Source organism: Uloborus diversus, chromosome 9 (genome assembly GCF_026930045.1).
Source record: "Uloborus diversus isolate 005 chromosome 9, Udiv.v.3.1, whole genome shotgun sequence".
Classification (NCBI taxonomy): domain Eukaryota; kingdom Metazoa; phylum Arthropoda; class Arachnida; order Araneae; family Uloboridae; genus Uloborus; species Uloborus diversus.
This window is the reverse complement of record NC_072739.1, coordinates 38,238,423-38,254,832: the sequence shown is the minus strand read 5'-3', so window position 1 is coordinate 38,254,832 and position 16,410 is coordinate 38,238,423. Positions and strand designations below refer to the sequence as shown.

Sequence of the window (16,410 nt, the reverse complement as noted above, 5' to 3'; positions counted from 1 at the left end):
GATGTATTCCAAGATCTTTAGCTTCTTGCTAAATATATTGAGATACATTTTGATTCAAAACTTGCACTACTGGATCTCAATTGGTAGTTAATTTAAACTTAGATATTGTTGCAAGTTTATGAAGCACGTTTTTTTGAAATTGCATTAAAACATGAATTAAAACGCAAACTAATCGGCCAGCAAATTTATTCGGTCCCTTCGCGTAATTGGTGACAACCATTCTTGCGAGGGGATTACGTTATCATAACTCTGCTCATCTTCGCACCGATGTATCGTTACCGTCGCAACAGAGACCGTCTCTTGCGGCGGCATCGGATGTATCCAATAATTCCGGCTTCAATTTCATCTCAATTTTTCCATAGACTGTCTATGTAATTTCTTAACGCTATGAATGTGTCAGCGGTTTACCTGTTGAAATGATTTTAAGCAACATCTACATAAAATAATTATAATTGTAAGACTATACGGCAATTAGAATTTAGTTTTCCAATTTATAGAACAACAACAAATGTATAAATTTCTGGCTATTTAAGAGAAGAATTATTAAATGCACCTTGTTCAGAGTGTTAAGGGCTTCTTGGGCGGCGATTAAAGCGGGTTCTGCCGCTGCCAAATCTTCTTCGCAATCTTTTTGTCTTTTTGACACTTCCTCGTGTATTCGTGTGACTTTAGCTTCTTCAGCAGCAGCCACGTTTCTTTCCCTGCTAACCACCTCCGCTTCCTCACTGACGGTCTTCAGAAGTATGTCGATGTCTGCACTGCGTTGAGTTAGTTCCACCTCTTGTTCCGCAAGGTGTGTCTTTAGAACATCCACCTGAAGAAAAAATTATGGAAATAAAAACACGTTAGAAACAGTAACTCAAACAAGCATTTGCAAATAATATCACTTATTGAGTGTTTTGCAGTTCTTGTGTAAATCACCCTAAAATCTTTACTTCCGAGCCAGACTGACGTAGGTTCATAAACGGCGAATTTCCAATTATTAGTGCATTGTATGCAGAATCCAATTCCGCATCGAGCCATGTGAACATAATTCTTTTAAAAAAAAAATTATTTTCAATTTTTACTACGGTTAAAACAGCACGCAGCGCGCGTCCCATCCTTTGCATGCGCCAGAAAAAAGTTTTTTCCATCCCCTGTAAAATTACCATAATGTGACTTACGTCCTTCTGGCTTTGAGGTACAGAAATATTCAATCTGAAAAAATGCCAATTAATAAAATGGTATCGTCAAGTAGCGATGCGCAAATCAAAAACAATCAGAAGTAGCCATATTTACAAAAACGTTCATTTTCCAATACTATGATTTGGTTTTATGTGCCGAGATTCTATTTGTTGATAAACCTCTGAAACATTAAAATACACAAGGCTACCACAAAACTTGCTTCAGCTCTAATATCGCAGCTGGTTTTCTGTACGATGATCACATGTTTTACACATGAATAAACTTTTTTTAAGCATCCGCTATCTAACTGCCCGATTGCATGAATATTGATCCTTTACCTACATGCCAATAAGAAATTTTCCATTTAGTTAAAAAACATTTTAAGTATTGAAAATAGTAACCCTGTGAAGCATGGCGTAGAATCTCATCGACTTCCTCGCCTATCAGTTAAATTGGTTTATCGGGTATAAATGAATGAAAAGCCAGTCATTAAGACCTCTACAAATTGGGCATAGTACTGAAGAGGAGAGAAAGTCTCTAGTACTCTAAACCCAAGGTATTTTGCGACGTCAGACTAGGAACCTGGAACCCTCCGATTCCGAGTCCAGCATCTTATCCGTTAATTTATCCACGGCCCCATAATATGTAAAAACAATAGTTCTAATATCGATAATGAGATATTTACTAAGAATTGTGGGTAAAGTTAACTCGTCAACTATTAGGATAATTTGATGCAAAATTTCATCTTTTCGTCAACTTATGGCGAGTCACAGCCAACCATCTTTTAAAAATATCTCTTGTTCAACATGAAATACATCGCCAACTCAGTCATTCATGTATTTCCGGCTTAGCCCTGGCTATAGGGCGGTAACTTACTGAAAATATCTCTTGTTCTGTTTTACAAATAATTTTTTTTCTGTGAATCTGTAGCTCATGAAAATGTTATTTGAATGATTAAATTTGCTTATTCATTTGTCAAGTTACTTACTTGATGGCTGGTATCCACCAATCTCTGCAATCCATTTTCAAACCTGCGGATGTTCCCCCATAAGAAATCATGTCTTTTCTTCAGGAGAAGGGTGTACGTTTTGATGTGCTGTAGGAAGCTTTTTGGAGTGGTTTCGTTACGACGTCTCTCCTTCCTCAAGTATGCTTTACTCACCTCATTCACCGACCTATAGGTATATGCCACAAAATCAGCAATGGATGGCCGAAGCTCGGGCTGAAAGAAATTAACAAGAAAAATACTAATTTTTGGAGAAATTGGAAGTAGGATTTCCACAACAATGATAGTTCTTCGGTCTCATCGTTTATGAACTATCTGGTGAATAATAGAGGCCTTTTTAACTATCCTTGAATTGACCGGCTGACATGTTGATGCGGCATAACTAAGTGACGAGATGCAACAGAATAAATAAAGTAAGATCCCGTTACAACAAACTTCGAACAACAAAATGTCTTCATTGTATCGGGAATTCCATTACAACGGAATACAAGCAATGTGGAAATTAAATTCGGGCTTAAAATTTATTTTGTTGAAACGGATATTTCGTTGCATTAGTATTCGTTTCACAGAGATATCACTGTATTTTTCATTAGATCAATATTATGAGGCACTTTAGTAAAAAGAGCTGTTTTCTACTCTTATTTTTGATTTTTTACCCTTTTTCAGTAAGATGTAACATTTTGTAGTTGTTTTCAAGCATTTTCCTTTGAATAAAACTCCTTCTTTATCTTTAAGTTCTACAGAAAAGCTCAAATCCGAAAGAAGACCATAAAATAGCATTGTTGAGACAGAAGGTGCGTAAAGCACAGTTTTCCTAAAAATAGATTTAGGAAATATTATTAATGTCGCTTTTTCCAAACATCAAACGGCCCGTTAGTACGTGTAGTAAATTTTTAAAAGTGGCCATATTTAATTTTCCTGAAGCATCGTTTTAAAAAGTTTGAAACCATCTTATTATTTTCTGATTCAGGTGTGACTAAAATTAAAGCTTTTTGAGGAGCATCTTAATATGATAAAAAAGAGAAAGAAAAAATGGAGGGGGGTAATGGGTGGTAGCTTTTAAAATTGATTACCTGTAGAATCGGAAGTTCTTCCAGAAACTTGTTGCACACTGTCACTAGGGCTTCTTTGGGCCATGGATGGAACCAGTCAATGCAAGTGCAACTAATCAGCGTGGGGAATTTCCGACTACGAGTTCGTAGCGTGGAGCCAGCAGGTGAAAAGCATAGTACTACCTAAAATGAGCAATAAAAATAAAAATACGAAATCCAAGTAGCTAAGATCATTTTGCATTCGAGTTATGTGGCCAAAGCCTAGAATACTGCCTTTCTGATGATTGATAGATCAAAAAGACTGATGTAACAAACAATGGTTGACATAACATACATATTGAATATCAGTGTGCATTTCTTTACCTGGGTGGCAAAGGACAGTATGTTCATTTCCCCAGAATTGGGTTTTATTACTGAACTTTTTTCATCCTTCAGTTGTATAAAGAGCTAAGTGCTGTTTCCTAACAGTAAGCAACATAGACAATAGAAAACAGCACTTGCTGGCACATTTCATAATTTTGTACTAAAAGAACTTAAACCATACCTCTTGGAAACTTTGGTTTTCGTGACATAGTGTTCTTCGTTTCTCAGGTAGGGGAAAGTGGGGTAAAATCGGGACCCTAAGGTTTGCAGGCATCCAGAAATCAGTTTTTAGCATGAAGGAACAAAATTTTGCAAACGTATGCACTACTTATCTATTAATGCAACCACAGTTTCAAAACTATAAGTGTGTTTTTTATTTAATTGTTATTATTTTTTTAGTAAAAAAAGTCATTTTTACCCGGTTTTATCCTACTAGTGGGGTAAAACCGGGTAGACATGCTATTGCTATGGGAAAGTAAAAATTTTAAAAGTTTCCACAAAATTCAAGTTTTATTTAGTGACATATCGTTGCCTCAAAGCAACAGTAAGACATCTTAGTGTTATTTCTGGGATTAGATATCTTACTGTTGCTCTGAGGCGACGATATGTTAACTATTGTCATAACATACTAGAATAAGTATGAAAGGACACATATTGATGAGTTATCAGTAAATTTACTTCTCTTTATCTTTAATTTTTTGCTGTAATATAAGACCTGTTGACACAAGTCGCAAATAAAATAGTTATCTTCCTCTTCGGCCCCAGAGCAGGTTTCATGGGCCAAACGACGACATTGGATGCATTGCTTCCATCCCTCACCACCCTTAGAGTCCGGGTAAAGTTTATTACAGTAAATGCAGATTTTACTGTCATCCTCTTCACTGGACTCTCCCTCATTTGCTCCTTCGCTTATTTTCTGTCTGTTCCTTTTTGGCAATTTTATAATGTTGTCTTTTCTTTGATTCGTTTATCTTTCCTTCAGGTTTTTTTTTTCTTCCGTCCATCTTTGGTCTTCTTTCCCCATCATTTTTCTTTTTCTTTTCTTCTAATGTTGCGTGAATATGAAGCTTGTATGGGGAGCCCGGCAAAATGACAGTTTTTCCTTTTCTCTTGTCCTCCTTCGGCTGCGGCTTTCTCTCAGTGTATGGGGGTAGTAACCGGCTTTGCCCCGCACGTACAGCTTTCATAAAAAATGTCGTCATATGACTATACAGAACGCTACAGACAATTACTTAGAATAATAATAAAGGTAACTAAATGTTGTACAAAGAGAGCTACATACCTTTACTGTTACAGAAACAGGAACGTAGTATAATCGGTCAAGTTTTGTTCAAAAATGTTAAGCAAAACCCACTCAAACAGAATTTTCTTCACAGGAACGAAAGAAGCGAGTCTATTGCGTTCTAATATAATGGCCACTGTTTCTTCATCAATGTGGAGGTAGTCCCTCTCTTGTCCACTCGATTGCAGCACTTACAGAGGCTGGAAAGGAGTACCCGTTTTGCTCCTGACTTCCCGGTTTTACCCCACTTTCCCGTACCTATTTGATAACTTGATCGTTGACTTTTTCTCTAAGCCAAAAACAGCGGTCCAGAAACAGTCTTCTGGTACCTCTACCAGTAGACAAACAATGCACTATCATTTTTTCTCTAGAACTGAACATTGTTTTCTCTTTGAATCCGCGAAAAGGAGGTAATGCGCATTTATTTGTCAACTTGCGATCTGTTCCAGCATTAAGAAAACATCCCCTAAACCTTACAGGATTATTTTCAGTAACGTAATAGACGGATTGATTATACAATAATGTAACAGTAACACAACTTTCGTAAAGGTAAACTAAAGTTACTTCATTTTTTAAGACTTGTCAAAGATCCTGGTTTCCTTCACTTATATTCTTTTTATTCCTCCAAGTCTCATAGATTCGTCTTAGCTCACTTAAAAGGTTTCTATGCCGTTAGCAAAGCTGCTGAGTGAATACTTGGACCTTAAGACACTCCGTAATTTTAATATGCCAGGTTACTAGATTTACTTGATCTCTATTCCTCTCTTTTCTGCTCAGTTGCTTTATATACTTAAAGTATCAATAAGTAACAATTTAAGCAGCTTAAAAAAAGCTGCTTAAATGAAGAGTGGCTGAAAAAATAGCTGAAGCAAACATGGGTAATGTTAGACATTTGATTATCATGGCATATGATAGCTCACTACATTAAATAATTTAATAATCGTCTGATTTTTAAACACTATTTTAAGTACACCTTTTATTGCTTCAAATATCGCTATTTCATTATTGTAGTTACATTCTACTATTTCGAAGTACGAAACGAGGATTACGCTGTTGCGATATACAATGTTCAAATTCTATATTGGTAAATAAATGCATTTTGTCAGGGCTGTTTCGTACTGTATCTATCCCAAAGCCTTTAACGGAAGAAAAGAAAAGAAAAAACTTCTTTCTGACCTTAAGTCTTCTCTTGACCTTGTTGATGAAGAAATTCCAGCAGTTGTCTCTGGAATCGAATATGCCTGCAGATTTGACTTCGGACCGTATTGCGGAGATGATATTTTCTACTTCTGCTTCTGGGAACAAGTCCGGAATGTCACCAGAAGATAACAGATCGTTGACGAGTACGAGGAATCTTTCATCAGCCACTTGGGCGTCGCTTATCATGAAGAGACTGCCGATGTTTTTCACGCCAGCCCTCAAATACAAACTGGCGATGTCACTCTATATAAGAAAAATGAGAAAAGGTAAAAATCATTGAGCAACAATAGAACTAGAGCGGAATTTTCTGACTGGCCACAGGAAAGTGATTCTGATTGCAACAGAACGGTCTAATTTTCAGCCAAATAGACTAATTCAGTTAAACCTGTAATTTAATTTCACCGTGATTTGTCGAAAAAGACGCCAAACATAGGAGTCCCTCTCTTTTTGGAATGCTACATTTCTGCTTCAAGTCGATTTCTACCTTGCAGATGAAGGTTTTTTTAAAAAAAATTTATAGTGAAGGGGATTTCAAACTTTTTCGACTCACGGCACCCTTTGAAGAATTAGAATTTTCTCGTGGCACAACGGTCCATCTCTCAAGTGATCTATTTTCCCATTTGTGATTTGTAGATTGTGCTGAAGTACTATTTTACGTGGTTAGCCGACCCTATGTGTCCTAGGATACGATAGACACAGATACATACGGTAACTGCACACATGCCGAATGTTTCATGAATAATAAATCTCAAAAGATAATATTAAAAGTTATGCAAAATTACAACTTTTGGAAACATGCAGTAATCAAAGTTAGAACATAAAAATTTAAAAAAAAAAAAAACTAAAAAATTAAGAACGTTTCAAAAAAAAAAGAAAAAAATAAATTAAAAAAAATAAACAAAAAAATAAAAAACGATGTTTCTGCTGCAACCTTTGGTTGCGAAAATTTTAATTTGTCAGAAATAAATTCAACTTTTTAAAATTGTTTGATTTTTTCTCTTGCTAATTATTTTTTGCTCAAATTTATCGATCGCTGTGCCTACAAAATTTGTCCACTATTGACAAATAGCTGAGATATGAAAGTAGGAGATTTATCAAAGAACAGAAGTTACAGCGTTACGTTTAAATATTAATTCATGAAGCATTACTTGTATTTGTTTATTTATTTTCAAACATTATTTACACTGAAAAAATGATGAAGGACGACTTGAAATCAAACTTCCAATTCTTAGTTCTACAAATAACAATAAACAGTATGTTGAAAATTAGCAGCTGATATTTAGACAGCAGTTCGGACGCCATTAGATATGTTGGAAAAATCTATTTTGGAAAGATCTATTTTGGTGATATGCAAACTAGAGATTTATAAATTTGAGATAAAGAAAAATTTCGATTCAAAACAAATTCTTTCCAAAAAAAACAATAATCTCCGAAAATTCATGTTGGATTTAAAATAAAGTAAATACAGCCTTGATCGTTTAATGTATTTATAACATTTTTTTTAATGCATGCATAAAAGGGACAAAACAAGAATTACAAAAAACAAATAGTAAATCAACTTTGACACAGTTAAGGTAAACTTTGATCTATCCTCATGTATATAATAGTCAATAAGTAACGCGCTAGTTTCAACACTGAAACTCGTATCATGGCATGATAATTTGATAATATGTTTTGGTAGTGTTTAACATGCTGGGAAAGGCTTTATTGTGACAAGGTTGAACTCGATCCGGTAACTTAAGTTTTACAGGTAAGACTCATTTCAGGGGAATGAAGAAACGAAAAAAATGGTCAACAATGAACACTACCTACTGGCTTAAGATTACAATACAATTTCAACTGTCAAAATATCACCAAATAGGTAATGGCTTCGTTCAAATGTAGAAACAATTTTCACCCGTCATAACTTGATGCGCGATTTTCTAGTATTCTAATAACTGTTGATGTAACTTTACTGTATTAGTAACTAATTAACGTTCATAATAAATCCATCAACAGGGATCAATTTGAACGTATCATAGTTAAGCAATACAAACGATTGATTAAAAAAAACTTTAAAAATCCCAATCTTCATTTTCGAAATTGAAAATTATTAGATAGGTAAATATTAACAGTAACGTAAAATCAAGTTTTACTTTAAAATCTTGAACATCGTAATCAGAATGCAGAGTCGGTTGGTGCAGATGTAGATTGCAAATGTACGCTGCAAGAGAGGCTAGGGACTGTCGTCCGCTGCCTCCGACCCCTATTAATAAAGCATTACCACCAGACTCCAATATCCTAGTTATACGGCATCTGCAATAAAACAGAGTACAAATTCAAAATGTGCACCACAGAGCAAATTTGTAGTAAAACGGTTAGTATACTTGACTCATAAAGTACATATAAAGTGGTCCTAAGGGGAAGCAAAAATTAATATGAATTTCACGACTTTTACCTTACAGCAGTTTAGAATTTCTTAACTTCCTATAATTGAAGGCCATAAAATATTCCTTTTTTAGCCCAGTTCAGACATTTTTAATCTGAAAAATATGTTTTAAATTTAAGCCATAAAATATATGGAGCTCTTGCAAAAAGTTTTATTAATCTCATTGAATAAAGTTTTTTTTTTCTTACGGGAACTGTGTGTTCTAACGCTATTAAGCCTTTACTATCTGATCACGTATTGTATGGAAAGACAAACATCCGTTTTACAGCCGGAAATGGACGAATCTGTTATTTTTTACTGATGTCAGCATTTGCAGAAGCAGAGTCTCATTGAAATGAGCGGAATACGCACATGAAAGTTTTACTTTTCTCCCTCATTCACATATATTCATCTTATCTGGACGCTTGAAAATTCCATGCAATCCGTGGTTGGACAGTAGCAGACCTAGTGCGATCCCACGATACGGCATCCAGTCTTTCATGTGCCACCGTTAAGGCGCAGGATGTCAATGTCACGGATAATTTGGACGCCCAGTTTCCACCAGATGGAATTGATAAAGTAAAATCATGCTTAAATAGATTTTGAAATTTGCGGAAAATTATTGTTGTTGCAATAAACGTTAATCCCAAAGCAATCCACTCTGCCATTGTTCTTGGTTCAAGGTATAGATTGAAATGAAGGGCAAAAATAAGGATCAACAAAGCTGAGCTCTTCATGTAACATCACTATCTGAAACTTAAAAATATGACCAGATTTTCTGACATTTTTTAGGTTGTCAGAAGATTGCGAAAACTGCGAAAACTGCGAAAACATGTAATCGCAGTTTTTTTTTTCTGTGAGAATTCCGTGAAATATACAGTACTGTCTTCCTAAAGGTTTTGTTTCTTAATAAAAATTCTCGCTCCACATCACCATGTCTCCTCTGGAAGTTATACGTACGCATACTCCATACTGACTAGCAACCAGCAACCCCCCCCCCCCCGGCAACAATCAGGCAAAGACTAATCGTTTCGAAACACCTTGGGCAGCAGCAAAAGGTTACAAAGAGAAGCTAGAGAGAGCAGCACCTTCGAAAAAGAAGTAGAATACCAGATATATTTTTTTTACTTCTTGGTAAGAATATTTTGCTCATCGCCCAAGTTCTGGTGGATGGAGAAAAAAAATACCTCAAATGAGCTAAACTTTTGCAACCAGGGCTTGATTAAGACACAGTCCTGCTTTGGAGGGGCCAAAATAGGACAAATTTCATTCTTCCTTACTTATTTTGTGACTACTATTTTGAAAATGTGTAAATTTTCGTGTTAGGGAGGCATGTGAATAGGCCAGCATTTCGAATAACTCCAGGAGGAGAGGGGGTCAAAGGTATCTACTAGAAGCAAATTATACCAAAAAAACAACAAAAACTGCAGTCACTTATATGCAAATACAGAAAATTCTCAAAGCTAGAGGGTCAATTGTCCGCTCCTGCACCCTCCCCCTAAATGACGGGCCTGCGTGTGAGAGGAGTATCAAATTTAACCAAGACCTGCGCATCATTTTGGCTCGATCGGGCTTTGGATGCATCATAAATATTTAGGCAGAACTTCGTCACACTTAAATTGATTCTTTTCGGAACATAACCTACTAGTGGCTCCCCCGTACGGCTTTGCCTGTAGTAGAAAATTAAAAGGTTCTTTGGTTCTCCTGTATGTTTACAAATAATGGATGATGAATTTCTCGCCAATTTGCTATGTTCATTTGCTCGCCCATGGTAGCATATCGTAGCTTGCTGGTCCACGTTACGGTCATTTGTTCGTCCATGTTATGGTAATTTGCTCGGTAAAATGTTCTAAAAATTGGAATCGAAAAAGAACAAAATCAAATTTTCGAAAAATTGCTTCGAGGTGCACACCCCCATGCCACAAACTAATTTTGTGCCAAATGTTCTGAAAATCGGCCGAACGGTCTAAGCGCTATGCGCGTCGCAGAGATCCAGATATCCAGACATAGCGATTTTCAGCTTTATTATTAGTAAAGATAAAGATAATCAACTCACACATGATGGACGGCATCCTGGAACAGAACCAAATCCATGGGAGGGTTGATGTCATTGTAAGCATCAAGGGCATCTTGTATCAGCCTCACAAGTTGGGTCGAGTCGGAGACTGGTTGGTAGCAAGAGGTTCCGATGCCCTGAGCAAAATGGCAGTGAATGGAAATGTTGTTCATCATTGCTTGAACTGCCTGCTCTTCCATCTCCTAAAAATGCAATGATGATCGAAGTGATTGATGTAATAGAACAAGGTTTTAATTTTTAACAAAAAATGTGCAGGAGCCCTATCTTCGTCAAAAATTGAATTTATGCATAGTTGGTCTGAATTGATCTGTAAAACTTTACTAAAGGAGGCTGCAGCAGGGGAGCTCCGAACTTTTTGGGAGGTCGAAAATCTCAATTTGCTGAATGGAACTCCAAATTTCGCTAAATGATGATAATTTTGCCGAATAGAATTCTAAATTCTGACACAGGATGATAATGCTCCCGAATGGTCTGACGAAATTTGCCGAAAAAAGAATTTTTTGAGCGGTCACCGTGACCTTCCATGGGGGAGCCCCTGGGCAGCAGAATGCTCCAATCTTTTGGGATTGTTTCATTATTCCAACTTTTACCCTGCTCGCAAATGATTTAAGTGGTTCCCACTTTTTCAACTGTGTGTACATTTTCAGGGTGTTTATAAAGTCTAGCACTCATAATGAAAAAAATATATATATATTAATTTGAATTTTTGGCATTTTGAATTCAAATTATGTTTTTCGCAATCACAAGCGTGTGTGTGTATGTATGCGCGTGTGTGTTTGTGTAGGCGCATGTGTGTGTGTTTATGTAGGCGCATGTGTGTGCGTGTTGTGTATGCAGTGCTGTGTGTGTTCGCGTGTGTGTGTACGTAGCCATGTGTGTTTGTGTCTGTGTGCAGGCTTGAGTGTGTGTATGTGTGTATATGTGTGTGTATGTGTATATGTGTGTGTGTATGTGTGTAGGTGTGTGAGTTTGTAGGTGTGTGAGTTTGTAGGTGTGTGTGTGTAGGATGTGGACGCAACCTGGAGACGGTTTTCGCTAGAGGAGCAGCATCGTGAGGCCGGCTGAGGGTGGTGCTTCAGAGGAAGGCGGGGGGAAAATAAAATCATAGGAATTCAAAACAGTCAAATGAGAACAATAAGCAATAGTGATTGCTCAAAAAAACTTTTTCAAATCTAAACTTTTTTTAAAATTTTTATTTCTGAAAGTTTTTTTACAATGGTAATACACTTCTATGTGTGCACCCTTCGTAATTCTGAGATTATTCAGACGATTTTCAACTGCAACGCAATTGCAAAGCACTGACGCAGCCCCAACTTATCTTCTGGTGCGAGGGGGGGGGGGAGGGTTTAGTAATAACAGTTCACATAATAATACAAACTACAATATTAGGATTGACAGTATGTGTTGAAACTAAAGGTCTGGGAGGCTTGACCTCAAAAACACCCTTGCGAAGCCCCCTAAGAGTTTTCCTTTATAAGACCCATTTTCAGTTTTCCATGTATGTACGACCTTCACGCCTTTAGCCAACATTGTACTTAATGGGGGGGGGGGGGCTCTTAATCAGTTGAGAATCAAATAAAATCAGAGTTGCGTATATATATATATATATATATATATATATACATATACATATATATATATATATATATATATATATATATATATATATATATATATATATATATATAATTTTTTTTTTTCAAACAATTTTTCTCTGTCTGTGCAAAACTTTATAAACACCCTATATTATTTGTTATATGCCTATACCATACAATATTAGTTTTAACAGAAATGTATTACTTCTGTTTTATTTCATTTTTTTATTTTTTTTATTCTCTCTTTTTACTTGCACATTTTTTTCTTCCTAGTTACGAACAAATGCTTGTTTCCCGATGTAGAATAAAGGATAGGCCAACCATCAGTGAATAAACACTTAAGCGCAATTTCATTTTTCGAAATTTTGCTCTTAGAGGAATTTAGCGCCAAAAGGAATCAGCCATAATTCACACGAGGACACGTATCACCCCCCGGCAAGAAAAGTAACACAATTCAAACGCGGACTAACTATTGATTAATAATATAAAATTATGCTTTTTCTTGTTATAAAACTCGCACAAAGTTAGATTACATACCTGGTGCATGGTGGCGTAAAAACATAATAAATAATGACACATGATTAAAATTTCATATTTTAGAAGGAAAAGTTTCGAACTTTAACTGTCTATTATTAATTTAGACAACAAAAACTAACCAGAAAATATCACATCATATTTTTTTTCACATATTGTAATATTTGAGACTTAATCCTTTATAACCACTATTTCTTTCGAAAATCTTCTTCTAAATTTTAAAAGTTTTGTATCCTTTATAGTTCAAGTAATTTTTCACCTTTGGGTTTTTGCCCCCCACTGTCTTGTATCTTCAAAACTATCGTTTGGCGTAGTATAGTCTATTTTGGCTTATGCGCCATTAAAACTGATAGAACCAACCAACTATAATCACTATTGCGTAAAACCTTGATTTTCTCCAATGCTGATTTTTGTATTTAATTTGTCTCACTTTCCTTGAAGAGTTGCAAAATGTGTACCAAACTTCGTTTGATTTCATGCAGTAGTTTATGAGCTAGAGTGGCCATAAGAAATGGTCATACATATATAGTAGGGTGGTTCTTATTTTTGAAGTTGTAGATATTTTACACGACGCCCCCTCAATTTGTTCCATTATACAAATAAATGATCCATGCAGAATTTTAAGTCAATCCACAAATATTAACACGTGCCCCTAGGGCCCCCTTTTTTGAGTTTTGAAGAAAAATAGCGCATTTTATCATTTTTATGTAAAAATATTCCTAGGTTTCATATTTAAAGTAATTTTGAACCTCAACAGATGTTGCTACTTCCAGACCAATTATTCTCTCACTTTCATTCTGTAAAATTTTACATATTACATATGGTACATGTACGCCAATGGCCTTGGGACATGCATACCGCTATTCGCGCTCGTTTCAAACCAAGCGGCAGGGGAACATTTCTTTCCACCAAAATGGACACAAGGGATTCTAAAGGCCATTAATGAATGGCCTAGGTCATTAACGAATGATTTTTGACAACAACAAACTGCCTCCTCCAGGCTTTGGGGGTGTTGGTTTAGAAAATTTTCTCTGTATGTAATAGGTGTGGCACATAGGGTCACTAGGTTTCCATTCTATAAATATAAGTAATGACAATTATATTTTAATTCGCTGTTGTTTAGTTATATACTTAAATGTTTATGCATTCTTATAATTTAAATTTTGAAAAATCCTCGATTACCATACCATAAAGATAAACTCTATTTTCCAGTTCTAAAATATAAATTTTAAAAAATTCCAGATCGGAATAATGTAAAAATCTATACTTTAAACTGTCTTCTATTTCAGTACATAATCCTTTATTATCATCAAATTCCTCTTGCAATTCACAAGATTTAGAAACCGAAATGGGTATCTATCCTAACTTGTTGAACCTTTTTTTCTATATCTGGTCTACCACAACGCAAAAAAAGCTTGACAACTATTGAGATCTGCTCGCATTTAATCAATGTTAGACAAATGCCATATTAAGAACAAAGATGCTGCTCATTTATTAACAGCCTATGTAGATGCAGTAAATTTAAATCCAAATAACCTTAAGATCAATCGTACATCCCTTAAGAGAGCAAGAGAAAAATCTTCGAGAGGTAAAATCAGATTTCATGAATTTAAATTTAGATTTTTTAGTTATTCCCTGGGATACAAAGCTACATCCAGATGTAACTGGAAAAAAACGCCGATAGGCTTACCATGATAGCTTTAGGTTCCAATGTTGAACAGCTACTCAGAATTTCTGAGATATTTCTTCAGTTGTATATGATTGCATGTAATTTTTAGAGCAAAAGCTGAACGGTGATATATTGCATTTGTATTGCAATCATCATGCACTTGAAATCGTACTGCAGAGTGTCTTTAAAGAAGTTCTTGTTTTCTTAGTTCTAGATTCGATATTCCATTATTTAAGCGACTCAAAATTCAAAAATTACACATACGACTTAAATTCTAAAAGAAGAATTTGATGACATATTATTTTTCGTAGAAAGCGGAATTAAGAAATATTACAGAGAATTCTCATAAGTCATAACGTGTAATAATATTTCTTAATGAAGTCCTCCCTCCTCCAGGGATATGTTTTCGGCAACCTGGAGCTTATCTGTGAGCCAGATGGGTGGCAAAAGGAATTTATTGTTTGAATATTTATATATTTAGGAAACAATTTAAATTGACCTTACATGAAAAGATTGCCCGTAAATGCTGTTTTACAGTTAAATATTGTATGAAGATACAGTTTTTCGCAGCAACCCATTCTAGGCCTTTTAAATTAATATAAAGTCTAGTGTCTAAAAAACCTGCAGCGTACAAAATGATGACAAACATGCAGCAGAAGCAGTGATTGAAAAATTCATAAATCACTTATGGTACTTAGGGGATGAACTAGTAGCTTTGTCCGTATTGGATGAAGGAATTAACTTTGAAGATAGGAAAAGACTACTTCAAAAAAAAATGCTTGCTGAATAGGAAGACGTGCCTGATGACTGCATAAAAAATTTCCAATAAGAGTAGATGATTTGGAATACTTTCTTAGTGAAGATCTTCCTCTTTGTGGAATCTATTACAAGCCAATAAAACTGTTTGATAAGTTACAAACACCAAAAGATGTTTTCCTATTTGATCCTGATTCATGGCAAAATGAAGGAAGCCATTGAAAGGGAAGAGATATCGTTAAAATGCAGAAATTTGTGAAGGATACAACTGAGAAAGGAGCACAATTAATCGAAGAATTTCACAATCAATTTACCAAATATGAGTCACAAAAGCAATTTAGTATTTTACAGATATCCCAAGACTATCGGAAAAAAATGCACACGATTGAGATGCATTGAGAAAAGAGTACGATTAAGGTAAAGTTTCTAAAGCAATATTTCATTCTTATTCAATGTAAAATCTTTAGACGATATGAAGTAATTAAAAAGATTAATTTTAGTGCTACCTCGCTGTAAAAATATTTTGCAAACATAGGAGAAACGATGTACGGGGTCTGAAGAAAAAATTCGAAGATTTGTGGGAAAATTATCAAAAGTGTTAAAGTTCAACGTCCTAGGGGCACGTGTTATTATTGACCGATCGAGTTCAAATTTCGCACCGATTACTTTTTATTATAGTGTCACAAAACTAGGGGGCGTCACTTGTTGAACTCCGAAAATTTTTTTTCCCCATATAAATAAGGACCACCCTAATATACAGTCACATAAACATTTTCCAAAACTGGTCAAAATGGACTTAGCATGCCGCAAAACGTGTAACTCCGTCAAACTGAAGATTTCCCAAATCGAATTCCTTCTTCTATGTATTAAATGTAGAAGTACTAGTTTTTAGAACTGCAATTCTTGATTGCGGAAACTGTAATTTAGCTGAGACAAATTCAAATTTTCCCTTTAACCATCTTAAACTATTCATGTTTTTAAACGATTGTGATGATAATTTGCCAGTTTTCCAGTTTTTTTGAATGATGTAAATAACAGCTCTTTCATACACTGGAAAACAACAGCATTTAGTTGCAATACCAGTAAATAAACATGCGTGTTAAGTCAACGGTTAGAAGATCTTTTTTGCATTTATACTCAATTATTAATGTACAAGATGAATAAAGAAATAAAAAGAAAGCAGCAGTTCGCTTTGATTTTCAGGAAAACATAAAATTCCCAGTGAATATAAATAAACATGTGTTAGTTCACTGGTTTGTCACAATTTTTTAAACCAGTAACTGAACACCCCTCTAATTGAAAATC

The 16,410-nt window shown here is 35.3% G+C and overlaps 1 protein-coding gene across 1 annotated transcript in view; it reads right to left on the bottom strand.

Annotated features, from left to right (window-relative positions):
• LOC129230164 (dynein axonemal heavy chain 11-like) overlaps positions 1 to 16,410 on the bottom strand; it is a 145,889-nt gene that overhangs the window by 49,244 nt on the left and 80,235 nt on the right. The window contains exons 32-37 of the mRNA XM_054864566.1: positions 10,531 to 10,733; positions 8,203 to 8,362; positions 6,044 to 6,310; positions 3,244 to 3,405; positions 2,153 to 2,386; positions 554 to 814 (exon numbers count right to left, since the gene is read on the bottom strand). Of these exons, the coding sequence (XP_054720541.1) occupies positions 554 to 814; positions 2,153 to 2,386; positions 3,244 to 3,405; positions 6,044 to 6,310; positions 8,203 to 8,362; positions 10,531 to 10,733 (1,287 nt within the window). The remainder of the gene's footprint in view (positions 1 to 553; positions 815 to 2,152; positions 2,387 to 3,243; positions 3,406 to 6,043; positions 6,311 to 8,202; positions 8,363 to 10,530; positions 10,734 to 16,410) is intronic.